The 21144-nt window shown below is 47.1% G+C and overlaps 1 protein-coding gene and 1 long non-coding RNA gene across 2 annotated transcripts; both read left to right on the top strand.

The window, feature by feature from the left end:
• Positions 1-2202, top strand: LOC132083447 (uncharacterized). The gene is made up of 4 exons (XR_009419947.1): positions 1-106; positions 831-957; positions 1369-1414; positions 1966-2202. It is a non-coding gene; the product is annotated as an uncharacterized LOC132083447 (long non-coding RNA).
• A 2525-nt stretch (positions 2203-4727) lies between these two features.
• On the top strand, positions 4728-17962 carry PIGR (polymeric immunoglobulin receptor). The gene is made up of 11 exons (XM_059488085.1): positions 4728-4867; positions 8548-8643; positions 9642-9971; positions 10498-10821; positions 11404-11730; positions 12874-13191; positions 15052-15172; positions 15662-15780; positions 16298-16417; positions 16539-16600; positions 17395-17962. The coding sequence occupies exons 2-11, from the start codon at positions 8562-8564 to the stop codon at positions 17518-17520; spliced, it is 1929 nt and encodes a 642-aa protein (XP_059344068.1). The 5' UTR covers positions 4728-4867; positions 8548-8561; the 3' UTR covers positions 17521-17962.
• Positions 17963-21144: the final 3182 nt, after the last annotated feature.

Below are 21144 nucleotides of genomic sequence, written 5' to 3'. Positions count from 1 at the left end.
GGTGAACCACAGCTGCTCCCAGTCGTGTTATCAGCTCTGCTTTTGCTGATTTGCATCACCATCATCATCCTCATCCTGGCCAAAATCAAGCTTCAAAAGCAGACAGGTAAATTGGCCAGGCAACTAATTTTTGGGGCTGCAGTGGTTGTTTTGCAAGGATTTTGCTTGTGATTTCCAAGGGCTGGAATCTGACCCATGGAATATTTCCATCTCCCAGACACGTGTCTGTCCTGGAGCCACAGAACGTGACTGGACCTGCAAGAAAAGTCCTTGAGAAGTTGTTTGGTTTTGTTGGAAACGTGCTGGAAAGCAAAGCAAATGGAAATCTGGGGGTTTGTGTGTGGAAGATTTGTGGCTCCGTGGGTGATGGAAAACCCTGGAGGGAGGGACCTGTGTGGCTTCATCCTGGGCAGCTTCTGGGCCAAATCCAGCTCATTCTGTGCAAAGCTGACAAAGACAGGCCCAAAAAATCCTTTCTAAGAACCGATTTGCAAAGTTAGGTGCATCTATCTCAATCCAGACTTTGTTTTATCCATAGAAATAAATCCAACTCATTCTGTGCAAAGCTGACAAAGATAGGCCCAAAAAATCCTTTCTAAGAACTGATTTGCAAAGTTAGGTGCATCTATCTTATTCCAGACCACGTTATATACATAGAAATAAATTTAGGGACAGAGAACCTTCAGGGATGACAGCAGTGATGGGAAACACACAATTCACAAGAAGGAAACTGTGGAATAATGGCCCAATAATGGCCTAATTTGGTGTCTGACACGCTGGAACACTTCAAGAGGTGCTAGTGGGGGTTTTCCCTGTGTTTTGTTTTACAGGAGGAGGAAGAAGCAGCACAGGGAGCCTGGAACCAGCTTTGGCCTGTGCTGGAAAGGAGGAAAGGATGGAGGAGAACCCAAGCCCAGGGGAGGAGCAAGAATTCAGGATGGGCTCTGGCAAATGTAGGTGGGTGCTTGCTGAAACTGGCACTGCAGGTGTCATCTCCCCTGATAAAAGAGAATAAAGTGACATTTTAAGCAGGGGATTTGTGGCTTAGAGAGGAAAATCAGGTTTGCAGTCCAGGAATCACAAGCCATGGCCCAAGAATCACATTCTGCTGCCAAACTCCTGCCTTTACTACTTCCCAAGAATCCTTAAGGTGTGGATTTCATAAGACTTGGATTCAATCCTACATCAAGTTTATATATTTATTGTAGGGTTGATTATAATTTTTGATTGCAAGCAGTAAAGCTGTTATCTGACTTCCTGCCTCTTTCAGTAAATTCTTATTTCTTATCTCCTTTCTCAGCATTGCACAAAAGTAATTATTGTTCACGGTGTTGCAACCATGTCATTCTCTTTTGTTCTCTTGTGCAGGACAATCTCTGCTATCCTTGGAAATATCAGGATGACCAGCTTCTATGTAAGAGTCTCAGATTGTTGATGCTTTTTAAAGAAAAGCCCCTGTAAAAATAATCTCAGAAAATACTTTAAATATCAAATATTAGAATTTAAATGTTTCTAATCTGGAGGAATTTGTACCAGTGAGAAGGACTCCACTGAAAAAAAAATTAGTGGCATAATGGCTCAGAAATTTGATTATTTCATGTTCTCACTCCAATGCACTCAGAGCCAATAGGGCTCCTAAATATAAATAACAAAAGGAAAAATTACATTTCCCCTAAAATCTTGAGCATCAACTAAATCAGCATTCAATTAAGAACTCCTAAAAGGGGGAATGGAACCCAGAAATTATTTGTGTCATTTCTTCCCAGATGTCTGTGTTGGGGAAAGCCTGGGGTAATTCTCCAAACCCAGCAGGAGGGTGACTCCAGAAGTCCCCTCTGACCTGGGGTTTTTCCACCTTTCTGTTCTCAAAACTCCTTAAAATATCATTTTAAATACCAAGTTTGGCATAAACCCAGAAATACCAATGCCAGATCACAGCTTCTCTTCTGTTTCATTATTTTACAGTTACCTTATGGGGAAAAATTACTTTTCAAGGTGCCTGATGAAGACTTGAGCCAGAACCTTCTGTGAAAACCCCTGGGCACCTGAGCTGGGAATTTTCTCTGTGGGAAGCCAAGCCCCCAGCACCTCCCCCTGCACTCCTCAGAAGCCAAATCCCCTTTGCTGAGAGCTGAACCCCCACTCTGCGAAAATTGCCCCCTGTTTTGCAGAAGAGAGAATAAAATAATGCCCTGAAAACAACTATCTGTGGGTTGTTTCTCTGAGGGAAAGGTAAAACTGGGGAAGGGTGGGGAAGGAAGGAGTTTTGTGGCTTCAGGATTGCTCATATCAGAGAATCACAGAATTGGAAAGGATCAAAAAATAAGGATTTTCTGTGGGTTTTTTTTAATCCTGATCAAAAAATAAGGATTTTCTGCAGATTTTTTAAAATCCTGATCCATGGAGTCATTTCCCAACACATAAACCACGTCTCATTTCAGTTTCTCAGATACCCATGTCCCCAAAGTGATATTTTTCCTTCACCTCTCCTGGCTTCAGGGTTGCTCATATCAGAGAATCACAGAGCTGAAAAGGACCAGGCTGTTCAAAAAATAAGAATTTTCTGTTTTTTTTTTAAAAATCCTGATCCATGGAGTCACATAAACCCTATCTCATTTCGGTTTCTCAGACACCCAAGTTCCCAAAGTGATATTTTTCCTTCACCTCTCCTGGCTTCAGGGTTGCTTATATCAGAGAATCACAGAATTGAAAGGATCAGGCTGCTCCAAAAATAAGAATTTTCTGGTTTTTTAAAAAATCCTGATCCATGGAGTCACATAAACCACGTCTCATTTCAGTTTCTCAGACACCATCATTCCCAAAGTGCTGATTTTCCTTCCCCTCTGCTGCAGGGACCTCCACAGCCTCAGAAGCAGCTGAAATTCAGCCCAGCCCCGAGCACCAGCGTTGGTTCCACGCTCAGACCAGGGCTCGTGCTGCAATCTGCACTCCCCAAATAAAAGCAATCCGAAGGTTGTTTGTTTTCTGGAGATGCCAAAATGCTTTGGAACCTGGGACTTGGCAGGGAAACGCTTCCTCGTGTGCTAAAGCAAGGAAATACATTTCAAATATATTTGCATGAGGCAAGGAGTTGGTTTTACTGGAAACCTTGAGGGTGAAAAGAGGGGTTTGGTTTTAAAAAAATTCTTCATTCACCTTGGATTAATTTTACTCCTTGAGATTCACCAGCAGGTAGAAGTTCCCATATTTCTGTAGGTTTTGTTCTGCTCAAGGCCATGCTGCCTTTCTCTGCAAGGTGTTAAAAGCACATTTCCATCCCTCTGCTGGGTCCAGCAGGGAAGCTGATCCCCTGGGATCCGTGCCTGGCAGAGTGGGAGCTCCAGGAGAGCAAACACAGCTGTGGCCACCATGGCCCAGCCAGCACAAGTGGTGGCCACGAGACCAAAAAAGTCCTGCCAGCATGACCTGGGGAATGTTTGGAATGCCCAGGGAAGCAGCTCTGGTGGGAGGCTTGGAGGGGACCAGGATTTGTTCCCTTCCAGGAGAGGTGGTGGAGGCTGGTCCCTCAGTCCAAGATCCCCACCAAGCACAGAGACAGCCAGGAGATCCTTCCTCACCCAAAAAGCTCCTTCCTCGTCCCAAGAGATCCTTCCTCACCCCAAAAGATCCTTTTTCACCCCAAGATCTCTTTCCTCGCCCCAAGAGCTCCTTCCTTACCCCAAAAGATCCTTTTTCACCCCAAGATCTCTTTCCTTGCCCCAAGAGATCCTTCCTCACCCCAGGAGCTCCTTTCTCACCCCAAGAGCTCCTTCCTCACTCCAAAAGATCCCTCCTTGCCCCAAGAGCACCTTCCTCACCCCAAAAGATCATTTCTCACCCCAAGAGCTACACATTCATAGAAAAAATGGAGCTCAACACCCTCAGCTAAACGAAAGGTACTTCCAAGGCTGGCTTTAGGATCTGATAAATCTGTTGAAGATCCCAGTTCTGGGCATGGGCCAGGCTTTGGCTGGACAATGGCTGGGCATTGGTTGGGCATGGATTGGGCATGGGCTGTACAGTGGCTGGGCATGGGCTGGACATTGAGTGGGCATGAGCTGGGCATGGGCTGGGCATTGGCTGGGCTTTGGCTGGACAGTGGCTGGGCTTTGACCAGGCTTTGGCTGGGCATTGTCTGGACAGTATCTGGGCATTGGCTGGGCACTGTCTGGGCATTGGCTGGGCTTTGGCTGGGCATTGTCTGGACAGTATCTGGGCATTGGCTGGGCACTGTCTGGGCATTGGCTGGGCTTTGGCTGGGCATTGTCTGGACAGTGTCTGGACAGTATCTGGGCAGTGTCTGGGCTCTGTCTGGGCTCTGGCTGGGCTTTGGCTGGGCATTGTCTGGACAGTGTCTGGACAGTATCTGGGCAGTGTCTGGGCTCTGTCTGGGCTCTGGCTGGGCTTTGGCTGGGCATTGTCTGGACAGTGTCTGGACAGTGTCTGGGCAGTGTCTGGGCATGGGCTGGGCAGTGTCTGGGCTCTGGCTGGGCATTGGCTGGACAATGGCTGGGCAGTGTCTGGGCAGTGTCTGGACAGTGTCTGGACAGTGTCTGGGCAGCGCCTGGGCTCTGGCTGGGCATTGGCTGGACAATGGCTGGGCAGTGTCTGGGCAGTCTGGGCTCTGGCTGGGCTCTGGCTGGGCTCTGGCTCCCAGCCTCACGTGGGCAGAGCTCACCTGGCAGCGCTGCTGGATGTTGTTCCTTTAAGGCCCAACAGGTGGAAAGGCAGGGCTGAAGGTGCAGGGAGTATTTAAAGCAGGCTGGCACTGCCACAGCCCCGTGGGGACACAGGACACTGGACATTCACAGAGCTCCCAGGGTCAGCCTGAGAGGGGAAGACAGAAGTGCCAGGAGGAGCCTGGAGTGTAAGTAATGCTGCTTTGGCATCTGGGAATGCCAATTTGTAGGGCTGTGCTGGGATGGGGAAGGAGAAGAACATGAGTCTTGAGCCACTTTTGAGGAGCCTTCCTCACACTGGAGGGAAGCAGCGATTTGGAGCCATTTCATGTTCAGAGCTCACTGGTGGGAGGCTGATTTCTTCTGAAAGAACCATAGGAACAGGCTTGTGGCAGTTATGGTTTCTTCTCTGCAGCAGATTTTTAATATTTAATTTCTGGGGGAAAAAAAACCCAACATAAATTATCATTACAATATTTGCATTAAGTTTTAACATAGGAAAGAAAAGTCGGTAATTATTACTGTAGGAATCTAAATTTTGCGACTCAGCCTGAGGTCATTACTGGCTTTTGAACCCCAACAAAAATTTTGAAATTTTAGAAGAGAATTGGTGCAGCTGTGTCCTGAAGGAGCTGCTTTGGAAGCTCCCTGAGAAGTTTGTACAGTTACAGGAGGATAAGTAGAACCTGAAGCTTAAATGAATGGACTGGATGTGGTGTCCTAAAAGTGAAATCAGAGGAGCCCGGCAGAGCCCTGTCCCACTCAGACCCGTGAAGGTGTGGGTCCTACACACCTGAATCCCCACTCTGCAAAGGGAACATTCCTATAGATGGAATACATTTCTGAATTACAAATAAACATCACCTAATTGCAATTGTTAATGAATCCAGAGTAGCACCATCCATCCCTCCAGACTGACGTGAACCTGTGCTCTTGGGCCATGGGATGTTCCTGCTCCTCACAGGCAGAGGAGAATTAAACTAAAATAATTTAATAGTGCTGAAGTTGGTTTCACTTTCCGGCCCAAGACACAAATGAACCATGAAGGTCTGATTTGAAAAGCAACAAGTGGGTGCATGGAGGATCTGAAAGGGACATAAAATCAGGTCTCAGGTTAGTGTAGAGTGGATCCAACAGCTGAAAGGAACATAAAATTGAGCCAGCAGCACAACCTCAGCTTGATCTTTTATCTGGAAGTTGATTGCTCATTCTTAACCCCATGGAAATGAGATGGATTTGTGGCTTTTCCCCATTCCACTGCCACAAGAGCTGCCTGCTTATTCTATTCTATTCTATTCTATTCTATTCTATTCTATTCTATTCTATTCTATTCTATTCTATTCTATTCTATTCTATTCTATTCTATTCTATTTCTTTTCTGAAATAAGTTGCTCATATGTTTAACTGACACAAAAAATCTTAGTTCAGAGGGTCCCAAGCATTCCTAAAAACTGCTGATTTCTTGGTAAACCCTGATAATCTTCAGCAAGTTCTACCCAACTGTTTCTGCTCAGTGCATCACCAAACGAACCCCTCTTTATTTAGTCTCTCAATATTGTAAAGGAGGTATCTGCTTGGAACTGGAAAAGTTTATTTATTATATCTGCACATGTTTGGTCAGCTTGATCTTTTATCTGGAAGCTCATTCTCATTCTTAACCCTGTGGAAATGGGGTGGATTGGTGGCTTTTCCCCATTCCACTGCAGTGAATAAAACCCAAGGTAAGGCAAGATCAGCAGTGGCCTTGATGGGCAGTTGAAGATGTGAATAATCCAGGATGAAATTTGTTGCTGTGCACTTTTTCTGGGCACAAAAGCTTCCAGCACCTCCTAACAGCACAACTCTCTCTAAAACAACTTGTATCTGCACAGTTTCCCCATGGGTCAAAAGGATTTGAGGGGCAAAATGTTACCTATATATAAAATATATAGACTATATTCAATATATTACATCTATGTTATTATTTCTCAACTATAGGAATAGCAGCAAATATTCCACAAAAAGCCAGAAGGGATCCCAGGCTGGAGTGACAAATGTCACAATTAAACCTTCGTGTTTTGTCAATGCCATGGCATGGCCTTGACACTGGTCATTGTCAGGGGCAATAGTTAATATCTAATTGGCTGGACTGGGCTGATCCCTGGCAATCCCTGCAGCAGGAATTCAGCATAATTTGGGAGTTGGAGTCTGATATTCCATACCCAGACAGAGCAGCTGCAGGCTCAGGTTTGCACAACTTGGGGGCCAGGTCCTGGTCTCTCCCAAATCACCATAAATCTGAAGATAGTTCTCTCCAGAACTGACAGTATCCCAAAAGCACAACAGAAATATGGGGAAAATCTTTTTATGGAGGAGATTTGGAAGAGCCAGCCTGACCAGAGAACACTGCTGCTGGAAACCTGGAAAATACCAAAATTTAGGCATAAAAGAGCACTGGAGAGGAAGGTGATGGTCCCAACCCACATCCAGAGAAGTGTCCTGGAAATGACCATCAGCCAGTTTTAAGGGTAAAGACACTAAAAACACATCTCTAGAAATGAGGGGGGGTCTGCCCTCCCCAGGGCTTTACACACAAAATGTGTAAAATGTCCTTGTCACCCAGTGCAGCTGCAGCGAGGTTTACAGCCCAGCAGTAAATCCAAACAGATAAATAACAGCGTTATTCCTTCTCAGGACTACATGAAGTCAACCACAACAACAACAAAATTATCTGCCCTGAGTTGGAAAGTAAGAGGAAAGGTCTTTATGTTGTAATTTTCCATTTACATTTTAACAGCATCTGAGAAAACAGGGCTGGGGACAGCTCAGAGCTGTTGGTGTTGGTGGTGCAAGAGCACAGGAACCTCTGGTTTGGGTGGGCACAGATCTTGGTAACCCTTCCAGACCTGACAGAACAACGTGGGCTGTACCCCCAAAACCAGCTGAACTTTTAGAAGAAATCAGAAAAAGACATTATTTCAACTTTGCCCAGCAAGTGGGCAAGTGGGCAAGACTGAGCACCACCGACTGGTCCTGCTTGCACCACCGGCTGGAGAGGTGACCATCAGGCAGAGGAGCTGCTGTCAGCCAGGGGCAAACATCAAGGTTCTCTTTGTGCCACCTTGTTTGCTTTGTAGAGAATTTGTTATGTTTGCCTTGCTGGCCACTTCTGGGATGTGTTTGAAAGAGAATTTTTCATGCTCAGTGAGTTAATTATTAGCCATGGACAAGTGGCCATTGAGCGAGGAGAAATCACACTACAAGGAAGAGGCACAACAGAACACCTTTCATCTTAACAGGGAAATAAAAACTTTTTTCTTCTGCTGGGAATTACCCTCAATAAAATTGTGTCACTTGATGTCCTGAAATCAAATTGCTCTGGTTGTTTACAAGGGTTTTCCTTGGCACCTCTCATCAGCTCCTGTGGGTGCCTTCTATGAAGTTGGAACAGGCAGGTGGATCAAGAGGTGTGCTCAGGAAATCCATATAAAATCTGATTTTTGGAGGTAAATCCCTACAGCTCACTCAATTCCTCAGCAGATGAGGAAAGAATTGAAAAGTAGAGGTGAAAATATACTTATTCTCTTTTGTGAGTCCTTGGAGAGACCAGGGAAACAAAGAGTCACTAAATAGAGGCTCCAGTCAGGAATTCTGTGACAGAGGGAATATTGGAGTGCTGGGATGAGATCCACAGGCAGCAGCCCAGGCAAGAACAGAATTATTATTAACTCCCTTTTTCCCATCCAATTCCTCAAAAGGAGCAATTAAAAACCAAATTTCTCTCTACTTCACATAGCCACAACCCTCAGATCCTCCAAGCACGAAGATTATTAGACGATTAACATTTTGCAAATATGATTATTCAGTATCTTCCACTTTTTTTTTCCAGGGAATGCAAGAAAAATGACTTTACTGGCGTTCCTCTTCCTGCTCACCTTGGTCCCAGCTGGGTGCGTAAGGAGCAGACACCCCCCCAAGGCAGCCAGTGAGTGTCACCTGCATGGGGAACAGGTTTGGGGTGGCCAAGGACCAGGGGTGGCACTGGGAAGGGAGGATGAGGGTCTGGATGGTGCTTAAAAAGAGAAAAATATAACGTTAAAAAGATAAAAGTGGATATATTTCATGAAGGGCCTTCAGATACTTTGAGGGCAGATGAAGCCTCCCACGAGGCTGCACCCAAAATGGACTATGTTTCTCAAAAACAGGTTTTTTAGCTTCTCGAAACAGAGGCCAGACAAAAAGTTAAAAAGATAAAAGTGGATATATTTCATGAAGGGCCTTCAGGTATATTGAGGGCAGGCAAAGCCTCCTATGAGGCTACACCCAAAATGGGCAATGGTAATGAGTTTCTCAGATTGAAATAAGTTTGGTTCATTTGCACATCAGGGGTTAATTCTCCAATTCCAGCTTCAGGTAATGAAGGCAGATACCCCCAGCTTGCTCCCCAAAATTCAGTTTTGTTTATATTTGAGGCCTGAGGCAGAGGGCGTCCTTGAGTTGTAGGCCTGGAAGGGTTGTTTAATCTGACCAAAATGTGAAGAGAGCTTCTGACACTCTCAATGCAGCTCAGAGTTCTACACCAGTGCAGTGCAGGACCTGAAAAATACAAAACCTAAAATCTGAAGGCATCACGGGGAGCACCTTTACCTCACAGGTGTCCCTCACTGCCACAGGACCTCATGGGCCTTGGTGGCACACACAGCCCTGGTGGCACACAGGGCCCTGGGGGCTCAGAGGGTGGCACACAGAGCCTGGGGGGACACAGGGCACTGATGTGGTGGCACACACAGCCCTGGGGGCAGACACGGCCCTGGGACACACAGGGCAGTGACAAGGTGGCACACACAGCCCTGGTGGCACACAGGGCATGGACCTGGTGGCACACTGGGCACACAGGGTGGCACGCACAGCCTGGGAGCACACAAGGTGGCACACACAGCCCCAGGGCACACAGGACACTGACCCCAGCCTGTTCTCCCGCAGTCTCCAGCCCCGTGTTCGGCCCCAGGGAGGTGCACGGCGTGAAGGGTGGCTCGGTCACCGTGAAATGCTTCTACCCCCCGACACCGATGAACAAGCACGACAGGAAATACTGGTGCAGGCAGAAGGGCTCCGGCTGCCTCACCGTGGTGTCCTCCAGCTTCGTGGCTGCTGCCTACCAGGGCAGGGTGACCCTCACTGACCACCCCCAGGAGAACCATTTCCTGGTCAACATCTCAGCGCTGGAGATGAGCGATGCCGGCACCTTCCAGTGTGGTGTGGGCATCAATGGCAGGGGGCTCTCCTTCAGAGTCACCCTCAGCGTTGCTGAAGGTAATTACAACTTTGGGGCTACCTAAAATACCATTTTCTTGGGATTTTACCAACACTAGGACTCTCTCAAATACAATTTTCTTGGTAATATTGTTAATTTTACCAATATTAGGACTCCCTAAAACACCATTTTCATTGGTAATTTACCAATTAGTAGTTTACCAATATTAGGACTCCCTAAAACACCATTTTCTTTGAGTTTTCCCCCTCTCCCTCTTAAGTAATTACACCCTTGGGACTCCCTCAAATACTATTTTCTTGGTATTTTACCATTTTCTTGGTGTTGGACTCCCTAAAATACCACTTTCTTTGAGTTTTTTTCTTAGTATTTTACCAATATTAGGGCTCCCTCAAATACCATTTTCTTGGTACTTTACCAATATTTTACTCCCTAAAACACCATTTTCTTTGAGTTTTCCCCCTCTCCCTCTTAACGAAGGCTCCACCTCTGGCCTGCCCGGTGTGAGAGGGCTGCAGGAGCTTTCAGGGAGGGTTCATTTCATCCCCTGAGTGTCTCTGTGCACAGCCCCACCTGTTCCTGAGGATGCTGAGCTCTTCTACGTGAAGCTGCGCAGCACCTGGACCGTGACCTGCAGCTTTGGGAAGGAGACGGTCGAGATGAAGAAATACCTGTGCAAGAAGGAGAAGGATGGCTGCAGGAACATCATCAACAGCTATCAGGACAAAGATGTCCCAGGGGGACTTCAGCTGGTTTTTGAGAACCCTCCAGGCTCGTTCCGTGTCACCATGACTCAGATGGACTGGGAAGATGCAGGCTTGTACTACTGTGGGGCCGGTGACTATGAGAAGGACGACCCAAAGAAGGAGCTGGATGTGTTTATCTACGAGGGTGAGCTGTTCCCAGAGTGTTTTCCCCTTCCTCTCTTCTGCTTTTTCAAAAGCAGTGTCACTTGATTTAGCAGGAACTTGAATTTCTCTTTGCTATTACCCTATTCTCTCATTCATATACTTATTTCTATTCATTTAACCACCTATGATGTACTAAACCATCACTAAATGAAGCTTGTAGCCAGACTTCACCTTCCCAGACGTGGGTAGCTCTGTTCCCCAACCCAAAACTACAGGAAACAAATTCCACCCTCCCAGTCTGAGGCAAGCAAGCTGTCTCTTCAAGCCCCCAGCTCCTGAAATCTCAAACTGACAGATGTAGATGGTCCCTCTAGCAAAGGGAGCAAAGCTTTGGAATATCTGTCCACAAAGCCAACAACACTCCGTGAATTTGGGAAAAAGCAAGGCCTGACTGACCTTTCAGGATGAATTCCCACCAGTGCCAGGACAATCTCCTGATGTTTGCACCCCTGAGCTTTCCCAGAGCAGCTTTGTTTGATCTGATAATGTTGATTTCCTTGGGAGGGTGCCCCATGGACACAAGTGAGACTCTTATAACTGCTCATTTCATTCTTACCAACAGACAAAAATTTCCCTCAGTTCAAGACCAACATAACTGGAAAAGTTGGAGGTTCAGCAAGCTTCGAGTGCCTCTATGACCCTCTGCTAAATGCCTCCTCGAGGTTCTGGTGCAAGCAGAGAGGCAGGCAATGTGGTACCACAATCATAGACAACACTGGCCGTGTGGAGGACTCCTATGAAGGAAGAGTGACCGTGTTCCAGAACCCCGAAAACAAAACTCTCACCATCATCCTGAACCAGCTGCAGGAGAAGGACAAAGGCACTTACTGGTGCATGTCAAATCAACTGAGGGAGCAGCAATCATCAACAGAACTGACAGTAATACCAGGTAAGGGCTGTGCACTGGCAGTTCTCTGCCTGCTTGGGAGCTACAGAACCACCCCACGTGAGCAATCTGGCTTTTTGGGAAGGGATGTGAGCTCCAAGCCTAAACTCACCCCAGCAGCTTTAAAAATGAGACAGAAAGTTTCAGTTTTGTGGGAATGCGTTGGCAGAAAATTCTCATGAAATATTTCTTAAGCCTTACAAAAAGATGTTATAAATGAATTAGCCAATTTGATTAATAAGGAGAAATTATTCCATAATTAAAATAAAATTGTAAAAATGCCACAAGCAAAGATCAGATTGGTGCTGAACCAGGTTGGGTGAGACAGGGAGGGCATTCTGTCTCCTGTCCTCTGTACATCACAAAGACACAACTCTCACAAAGTCTTTTTATACATTTCTAAGATTCAAGGGTTGCTGGGAAGGGTTTCTTGCTTTCTTATTGTTGATTTTATCCTTTTAGCATATTAATGTAGTTTTTCCTTTTTTGCTGTTGCACTTGCTGAGAGTTTCCCAAACTGTTAGAGGAAAATCTCCTACAATATACATTCTAGGAGACACATATTTATCTTATCAATATTGAATGCATATTGCTGGAGTTTGGTCAGACAAATAATCCTCTGGAATCAACATTTCTGGAGATGAATATTCAGGCTAGGATCTTGGTGCATATCGCTGTAATCTCATGAGAGGAAATTTCCCTGAACCCTCCTTTGGTATTTTCATCAGGTGGGATTACTGTAGGTAATCAGGATTTTCATCAGGTGAGATTACTGTAGCCTGAGCATGAATTTATACACACCATCTATTACAAAGAGAACCATAAACAGCACCTTTAGTGTTAATTTAGCAACACAAGGAGCGCTTTCTTTCCAAGCAGGAAAGTGCTGCCAACACAATGAAGGCAAGAAGGGTCAGAGGAGGCAGGAGAGAGGCCACTGACCTGGGAGATGTGGCCACAGCCCTGCACTCTGTCCCAAGGCTGTCTCAAGGAGCAAGGGTCCCAAGGCTGTCACAAGGGGCAAGGGTTCCAAAGCTGTCTCCTCCCAGGGGTTTTATTTATCCCCAGCAGCATCACCACCAGCTGAGAGCCTCTCCCACCCCTGAAACCTCTCCCCCAGCCCTGATGTCCTGTTTGCCTTCACAGGAGAACCTTTACTGACGGGAAAGAAGGTGGTGGAGGCCCAGGCGGGCTCGCGGGTGAATTTAACCTGCTGCTACCCCTGCAAGTATTACTCCTACGAGAAATACTGGTGCAGGTGGAGCAACACGGGCTGTGCCATGCTGCCCGTGCAGCAGCAGCAGGGGCTGCCACAGCCAGGGGATGCCTGTGAACCAAACGCCAGGACGGTGGTGCTGAGCCTGGACCCGGTGGCCGAGGAAGATGAAGGCTGGTACTGGTGCGGGGTGAAGCACAACGGGGTCTTCGGGGAAACCATGGCCGTGGAGCTGCGGGTGAGCGCAGGTGAGCTCCGGGCAGAGCTGGCTGTCCCTGTGCCGAGGAGGGCTCTCGGCCGGCTGTCCCTGTTGGTCCCTGTGCCGAGGAGGGCTCTCAGGTGGCTGTCCCTGCTAGTCCCTGTGCCGAGGAGGGCTCTCGGCCGGCTGTCCCTGTTGGTCCCTGTGCCGAGGAGGGCTCTCAGGTGGCTGTCCCTGCTGGTCCCTGTGCCGAGGAGGGCTCTCAGGTGGCTGTCCCTGCTGGTCCCTGTGCCGAGGAGGGCTCTCAGGTGGCTGTCCCTGCTGGTCCCTGTGCTCTCCATCACCGCTAGGCTGCAGCAGCTCAAAGCACAAGCGCTGGCACCCGCAGCCTCCCGGCTTTACACAGTTTGCTTTCAGGGCTCTTGTCTCTCAGTTTTGACTTCCTAATCGTAAAAAACCTCTTTCAGTCTAAAACTCACCTATATCAATTTTACTTTTAACCCCGTGCTGATTAATTGTTCTTACTACAAAGCAATATTTTATTTTATAATATTTTAAAATTTTAATAAATAATATTACTATATTATTATATATTATAATATTGTATTATATATAATATTATTATAATAACTATATAGTTATTATAATATTCTATATAATAATATTATAATAACTATATTATAATATACAATAATGTATTAATATTGTTTTGATATCATATAGTAATATTATTAGATATAAAATTATTTATTATATCGTTATATTAGTTACAGTTATATTATTGTGGAATTAATTACAATAAATAATCTATAATCATATTTTTCATAATTATAGATGTATTATGTTAGTAATTAATTATTATTATTATTTAATAACATATAATATAATATAATATAATATAATATAATATAATATAATATAATATAATATAATATAATATAATATAATATAATATAATATAATATAATATAATATAATATTTATTTATTTCAGAATATTTTTATTTAGTTTTATATTTAAATATATGTAAGTATTATGTATTATTCAATAATTATTGCTATTATTCTTTTATAATAATATAATTATTATTTTATAATAATATAATATCATAATATTTTACAACATTTTATTTACTTTAGAATATATTTATTTAGTTTTATATTTAATTCTATGCAAGTATTATTATGTTATTATTTAATAATTATTATTGTTATTATTATTTTATAACAATGTAATATATAATATTATAATAATTTGTAATAATATTTTATTTATTTTATAGCATATTAATTTAGTTTAGGCAACATCTAGCACCTTTGAGGTGAAGAATTGATTAAGTTCAGATCTCTTGCTCCAGGGAACTTCTTATCTTAATAATCAGGAAACCAGGAAGGAGCAGGAGAGGCTGACACCAACAGCAAGGGGCTTAATCTCAGCTTTGGAGGAGTATTTTGGAATTGAAATGGTTTTCGGAGGAGGAATATTGTTAGAAGCAGAGAAAGAATAGAGCCCTGCGTATCTGATATTTACCCATCCTGAGTGGGTGATGGCCTAAGTGAAAACAGGGTAAAACAGCCCCATTTCATTGCTTTTGGTGGGCAAAGAGCCAGGAGTAAAAAGCAAAGCAAGGAGGTAAAATTTGACCTGGAAATATCAGATGCAGAATTTATAAACACAAGACTTTTTCAAAAGTTCATAAACAGGGAGATCCTACTTGAGATTTTCACAGTAAATTTTTTGGTGGTGAGTGAGGGCATTTCAGGCCTCAAACCCCCATTTTGAAGAGCCTCTCATGGAAAGCCAAAACCCCTAACAGCAACTCCCAGTCCACCAAACACATCCCAGCAGTTTTTGTGTCCAGCTCTCCTGCTGCTGCTCTCTAACCCCTCTCCTTCGCTGGCACACACAGGGAAAGATGCCAAGCTCAGCCCAGAGTTCCTGGATGTTGATTCCAGCCATGATTCTGCAGCTGTTCCCCCAGGAGGAGCCCACAGTGACGCTGAGGTGCGGAAAGGAGCTGCCCCAGAAAGGTTGGTTCTCTCCAACCCCTGCCATTTATCATTTTTGTGGAGTTTAAATAAAACCCCTTGTGTTTGTACACCCTATGTGTGTTGTTTAGCAACACACACAAAAAATCTTGTCCCCAAAGAACTTTGCTATAAATGTCAGAGAAGATAAAAAGTGACAGCAAAGGGCAAGATGACTCACAATTAATCTCCAGTTCAAGAAAATAGTATCAGAAGGAAATTATTAGATATTCCAGGTACAAAGTACTTGTGTTAATATTAGAGAATTTTCCTTTACGTATTTATAACCCAGCTGCTGATGAGCAGTTTCAGCCTGACCTCAAGCCTATATTTTTATTTGGGTTTTGTTTTCTTCTGTGTGCTAGAATCCAGTTCATTGATTGAATTGCACCATGCTCACTCAGAATTACCATCCCACCCAAAGTTAGCCTGCTGGATTTTCACATGCATCATTCTCAGTGAGATTTCTCTCTCTCTCTCTCTCTGTTCCAGCTCTGATGAAAGTCAAGGCTCCAACACTCTGGCCTTGGTGCTGGGCCCTCTTGCTGGCCTGATCCTGATTGCTGTGACAGCTTTTGCCATTGTCAAGTACAGGCAGCTGAAGAGATCTGGTGAGTCCCTGCCTCTCTGGGCTCTCAAGAAACAGCAGCAGCATTGAGTTAAAGGTGCTGGGCTTTTCTGCTCTCCTGGTACCACACCAGGATGGGCAGGGAGGTCTCTGCTCCTCCTGTGACCCATCCAGAGAGCTCCAACTGACCCCATCCAGAGAGCTCCAACCCCCTGCTCCTCACACTGACCTATCCAGAGAACTCAAACTGACCCCATCCAGAGAGCTCCAAACCCCTGCTCCTCAACTGACCCATCCAGAGAGCTCCAAGCCCCTGCTCCTCACATTAACCCATCCAGAGAGCTCCAACTGACCCCATCCAGAGAACTCCAACCTCCTGCTCCTCCTGTGACCCATCCAGAGAGCTCCAGCTCCCAGTGTCCAGGCTGAGACAGAGTTCAGCCCTCCCTGTGCTTTGCCCATTGTGCCACAGCATCACCTGGCACAGAGGGTTTGCCTCTTTACATGCTCCCTCCCACTCTGAGCGAGACCTGAGGGATTTTCCTCCTCTCTCCCACCAGATCTGGTGTCTGTGGGGAGCTACAGGACCAACATCAGCATGTCAGACTTTGAGAGCGTGAGGGACTTCAGTGCCAGCAACAGCGCGAAGGAGACCCACGAGACCTCCATGGGAGGGGATGGTGAGTGACCCCAGCCCAGCCCCGGGGTCAGGGGCAGCCCTTCCTTGCTGAAATACCCCACAAAAGCACAGAAACACCTGCCAGCCACTCCCCCTCTCCAACACCTTTTCTCTGCCTGCAGAATTCATCACCACTACCATGGACACTCCAGACAGTGCTGCCAACACAACGAAGGCAAAAAGGGTAAGGGGAGGCAGGAGAGAGGCCACTGAGCTGGGAGATGTGGCCACAGCCCTGCAGTCTGTCCCAGGGGGACTGTCACCTCCCAGGGGCTTTATTTATACCCAGGTGCTCTCCATTTTACCCAGATCCAGCCCCCACTGCAGACCAGGGTGGGGGGGGTCTCACCCCTGTCCTCACTCCCTGTTTTAGCAGAGACATTAACAGCAGCCACTTTGCTTCAAGAAATAAACCAAGGCAGCCCCAGGCAGCGTCAGGAAGGTTGGGTTTGTTACCAGAAATACGAATCACTGGGATGAGCAGATGGCTGGAAACCATCACATCCCACTTCTCAGTGGCACAGGGAGCAGGGAGGGCTCTGCCATTGCAAGGGCTGAGATTTGCTGTGATCTCTGCCTTTCCCCAATTTTCTGTGCCTTCCCTTGGGTAAGATCATGGTGCAGTGGCCCCATTTGGCAGTGGCTGCAGGTGCCACATTCAAGCCGGTGCTTTTCAAAGTCTCTATCAACACCCAGGTGTGGGTGGTGTAAGTGCCAGGAGCTGAACTGGAGCAATCAAGGGAACTGTCAGGACACCAAAGCCCAGGAGCTTTGGGACAAGGGGGCTGGATGCCAACAGCCAAGGACAGGCTTGCCAAGGAATCCCAAACCTAAAAGCTTTTGGGGTTGATGCTCACATCAGCACCAGTGTGAGCTGCTGGATTGTCCCACTCCTGCAGTGTCCCCATGTTATCCTGAGATATCCACAAAGTGCTGCCCATCCCCATGCCCTGACTGTGTTCCTCCTTTCCTTCCCAGAGCTCCAAGGAGGAAGCTGACCTCGCCTACTCCTCCTTCCTGGCCACCTCCAGCAACATCGCCCAGGCCAGCTCTGGGGGTGACAGCGCTGTCCTGGACGTGTCCCCACCCCAGGACCAGGCCTGAGGGGAGTTGGCAGCGCCTGGGACTGGCTCTGCCTTGAGGATCACAACATCAGCAAACAACACTGTTCATTTCTCCCACAATTTGCTATAGCTTGACTTGTTTTTTGCTTAAATTCAGCTTTGAGTGGTGATTTAGGAGGAGTGGTTTGATGGCAAGGGGGGCTGGAAGTGCAGGTCTGAGTGAGGAGGTTGGGCTGGGAAATAGCAGGAACTCATCCCACCAGCAGCCCCAGTTCCCACACTGGGCTCTCAAAGGCCAGAAGGAGCATTGTGAAAAAAAAAAATTCCATTTTCTTTTAAAGGCAGCTGGGAAACCTTTTAGAACAGCATCTGATGCTTTTAATTCCTCTGAGCTTTCCCGACCTGAGAGCAGCACCTGCAGGGCAGACACGCCTGGAGTGTTTGTGTGTGAGCAATAAAGAATCCAGTGGCTTTCAGCAGAATGGGGAACTCAGTGTCTGTGGGATATCACCCAGAGAGGCACAGAAAGGGTGGGAAAAGCTGAATATTCCACAGATAAAGCAGTGCAGGAAGAGGTGACAATAGCAGGCTGGGTTATCTGGCCCACACGGAACTTCACTGAGGATAAACACAAATTACTCCTGAATTGTTGATTCCAGAATTTCACTGAGGATGAAACATATGATTCCTGAATCATGGGTTTTCAGTGCTGGGATGAGCAGGGCAGCATCTCCCTCCATCCACATTGCACCTTCCTGCCTGCCCTCAAAGGGAGGTCAGGCCTCACCTGCCACATCCCCAGGGCTGCATCCCCTCAGCAGTGCCATGGGAAGGGGTTTGGGTCTCGGGAAGGGCGTGGAGGGGTCAGGACAGGTTTGTGAGGGACCGGGACAGGTCCATGAAGGAACCGGAACAGGTCCTGAAAGGGGCAGAGACAAGTCTGTGAGGGGGCCAGGACAGGTCTATGAGGGGACCAGGACAGGTCCATGAGGGAGCGCGGACAGGTCTGTGAGGGAACTGGGACAAGTCCAAGAGGGGGCCAGGACAGGTCTGTGAAAGGGCCAGGATAGGCCTGAAAAAGGGAACCGGGACAGGTCTGTGAGGGGGACCGGGACAGGTCTGTGAAAGGGCCAGGATAGGCCTGAAAAAGGGAACCAGGAGAGGTCCGTGAAAAGGCTGGGATAGGCCTGAGAAAGGGAACCGGGACAGGTCCGTGAGGGGGACTGGGACAGGTCCGTGAAAGGGGTCGGGACAGGTCTGTGAGGGACTGGGACAGGTCTGTGAAAGGAACCGGGACAGGTCTGTGAGGGACCAGGACATGTCTCTGAGGGGCTGGGAAAGATCAATGAAAGGGGCCAGAACAGGTCCATGAGGGGGCTGAGACAGATTCATGAAAGGGAACCAGGACAGGTCTGTGCTGGGACCAGGAATGGTCCATGAAGGGCCGGGACACGTCTGTGAAAGGGCCCGGGAAAGATTCATGAAACGGAACTGGGACAGCTCCATGCTGGGACTGGGACAGGTCCGTGAGGGGGCCGGGACAGGTCCATGCTGGGACTGGGACAGGTTCCTGAAAGGGGTCGGGACATGTCTGACCGGGACAGGCCCGCGCCCGCCCGGAGCTGGAAAGGAGGGAATGCCTGACTCAGGTGCAGCAGGAAAGGCGTGAGCCTGGAAAGCATCCCCGGCGGGCAGCAGGGCAGAACGTTCGGGTTTGGAAATTTCTGAGAGCAGAAAACCCCTTTCGCTCTCCCTTTGTAAATGCTCTTCCTCCTCAGCCTTCCCCACAGCATCTTTGGCCAGCTCCGCTCCTCCCTCGCTGCCCTGGGAGCAGCTGGGATGAGCTGAGCTCTGGCAGAGGAGCAGGGCTGGGCTGAGCATCCTGCAGCCCTCAGCTGCCTGCTGTGCCCCCTGCCCCTTCCCACTGCTGGCACTCAATTAATTGTTCTTATTACAGTGTGTGGCATCATTTAGTTTAGGCAACATCTGGCACCTTTGAGGTGAAGAACTGATCAAGTTCAGAGATCTTGCTCCATACTTCATATCTTCATAAACTTATCTGAATAAACATGAACCCAGGAAGGAGCAGGAGAGGCTGACACCAACAGCAAGGGGCTTAGTCTCAGCTTTGGAGGAGTATTTTGGAATTGAAGTGGCTTTGAGGGGAAGGATATTGTTGGAAGCAAAGAATAGAGCCCTGGTATCTGATATTTACCCATCTCAAGTGGGTGATGGCTCTCGGCTGCTGCCGTGCCCTGCAATGGGGACAGAAATGTAAAATCCCTGGTTTAGGTGAAAGCACTGAGGCAGGCATGGGCTGAGGGGTTCAGCACACAGGGTGAGATTGGTGGATGAGCTGTAATGATTGTGAAGCAGAAGGTGTGGAGTAAAACCCTCAAGCTGTGACCCAGACCCCACAAGAATCCCTGAGGAACTCACCAAGCAGCCCCTGCTCCTTTGGCAGGTGCCAGCTGATTTCCTGGGGTCAGGGACGAGCTGTGGCACCTCATCCCAGCATCCCAGCTGCATCCCAGCATCATTCCCAGGGGTTGTTCTTCAACAGAGAGCCATGGAATGTCCCAGACTCCTAAAAGAGTGATGGAGCTGAACAATCAGCTCTCCTGAGCACTGCCAGGGCATAGCAAGGTGTGTTCACCGTTCATGCCCTGACACCTGGACGAATGAAACCCATGGGAACATGAATTAACAAAATCAAAGCCTTCAGAAGCTTTCCTTTGGCATCAGCAAATATCTGAGGGAGGACAGTGAGCACTCAGAGATCTTTCCTTTGAAAGGGAATAACCAAATGTCACCAGCCTGACACTCACAGGGAAATGCTGGTGCTGTCTCCCAGCTGGGATTTAGGGCACACACTGGGTACCAGCAACACCCAAAATGAGAGAGAACAGACCAGAGCTGTAAATAAAGCCCAGTTTTGGGGACAAACCGAGGGGGTTCAGCGGCACTGAGGTCTGAGTTTGGTGTTTCTGGCGTGTCTGGAAGGATGCATCATCCCTGGCATGCTGGAGTGACAGCATCAGCTATAAGAGGACGCCACAGAGAATTCAGAAAAGTTTCACCAGCAAGAATCATATAATTCCTCAGAATTTTGACAAACAGACTCAGCACAGTTTCAAATTGGGTTTATTTATGGTCATCACCACCAATTTCCACAAAACTCACTACTGAGTGTCAGTAAATTGCTCAATACACCCAAAAACCTTTTTCTATTCAGCAACCACATATCTTGCACAGAAACTTTTTTACTGATAAGGCAGAAAATATCATCTCAAAAGGAAACACAGATTTCTAGGGCCTGACATACCTGCTAGGACCTATTCTTGGAAGCATTTCCCACACTGCACTTCTCATTTCAGCCAGATCCATCAGTGGAGGCAGCCCTGAGAACGAGCCCACGTTTATGCAACATCAGCTGTACCAGCCAGCCCTCAGCACTCATGCCCCACATTCCCTAGGCAAAATATCTGTAATTTAAACAATACTTTTATGACATGATCACAGCTTATATCTGCCAGCAAGAGAAACCCTTGTGGGTTTTCCCTGGGAGCATCCTTTGGTAGCAGCGAGGGCGATGATGATTTAATCACACTTGTTATTTCTGTCTTAATGAAGACTCTGCTGATGGCCCTGGCTGGCAAAGCTC

This window comes from Ammospiza nelsoni, chromosome 23, assembly GCF_027579445.1.
Source record: "Ammospiza nelsoni isolate bAmmNel1 chromosome 23, bAmmNel1.pri, whole genome shotgun sequence".
NCBI classification, from domain to species: Eukaryota; Metazoa; Chordata; class Aves; order Passeriformes; family Passerellidae; genus Ammospiza; species Ammospiza nelsoni.
Note: the sequence above shows the minus strand (reverse complement) of the source record. Positions and strands in the feature narration are given on the sequence as shown.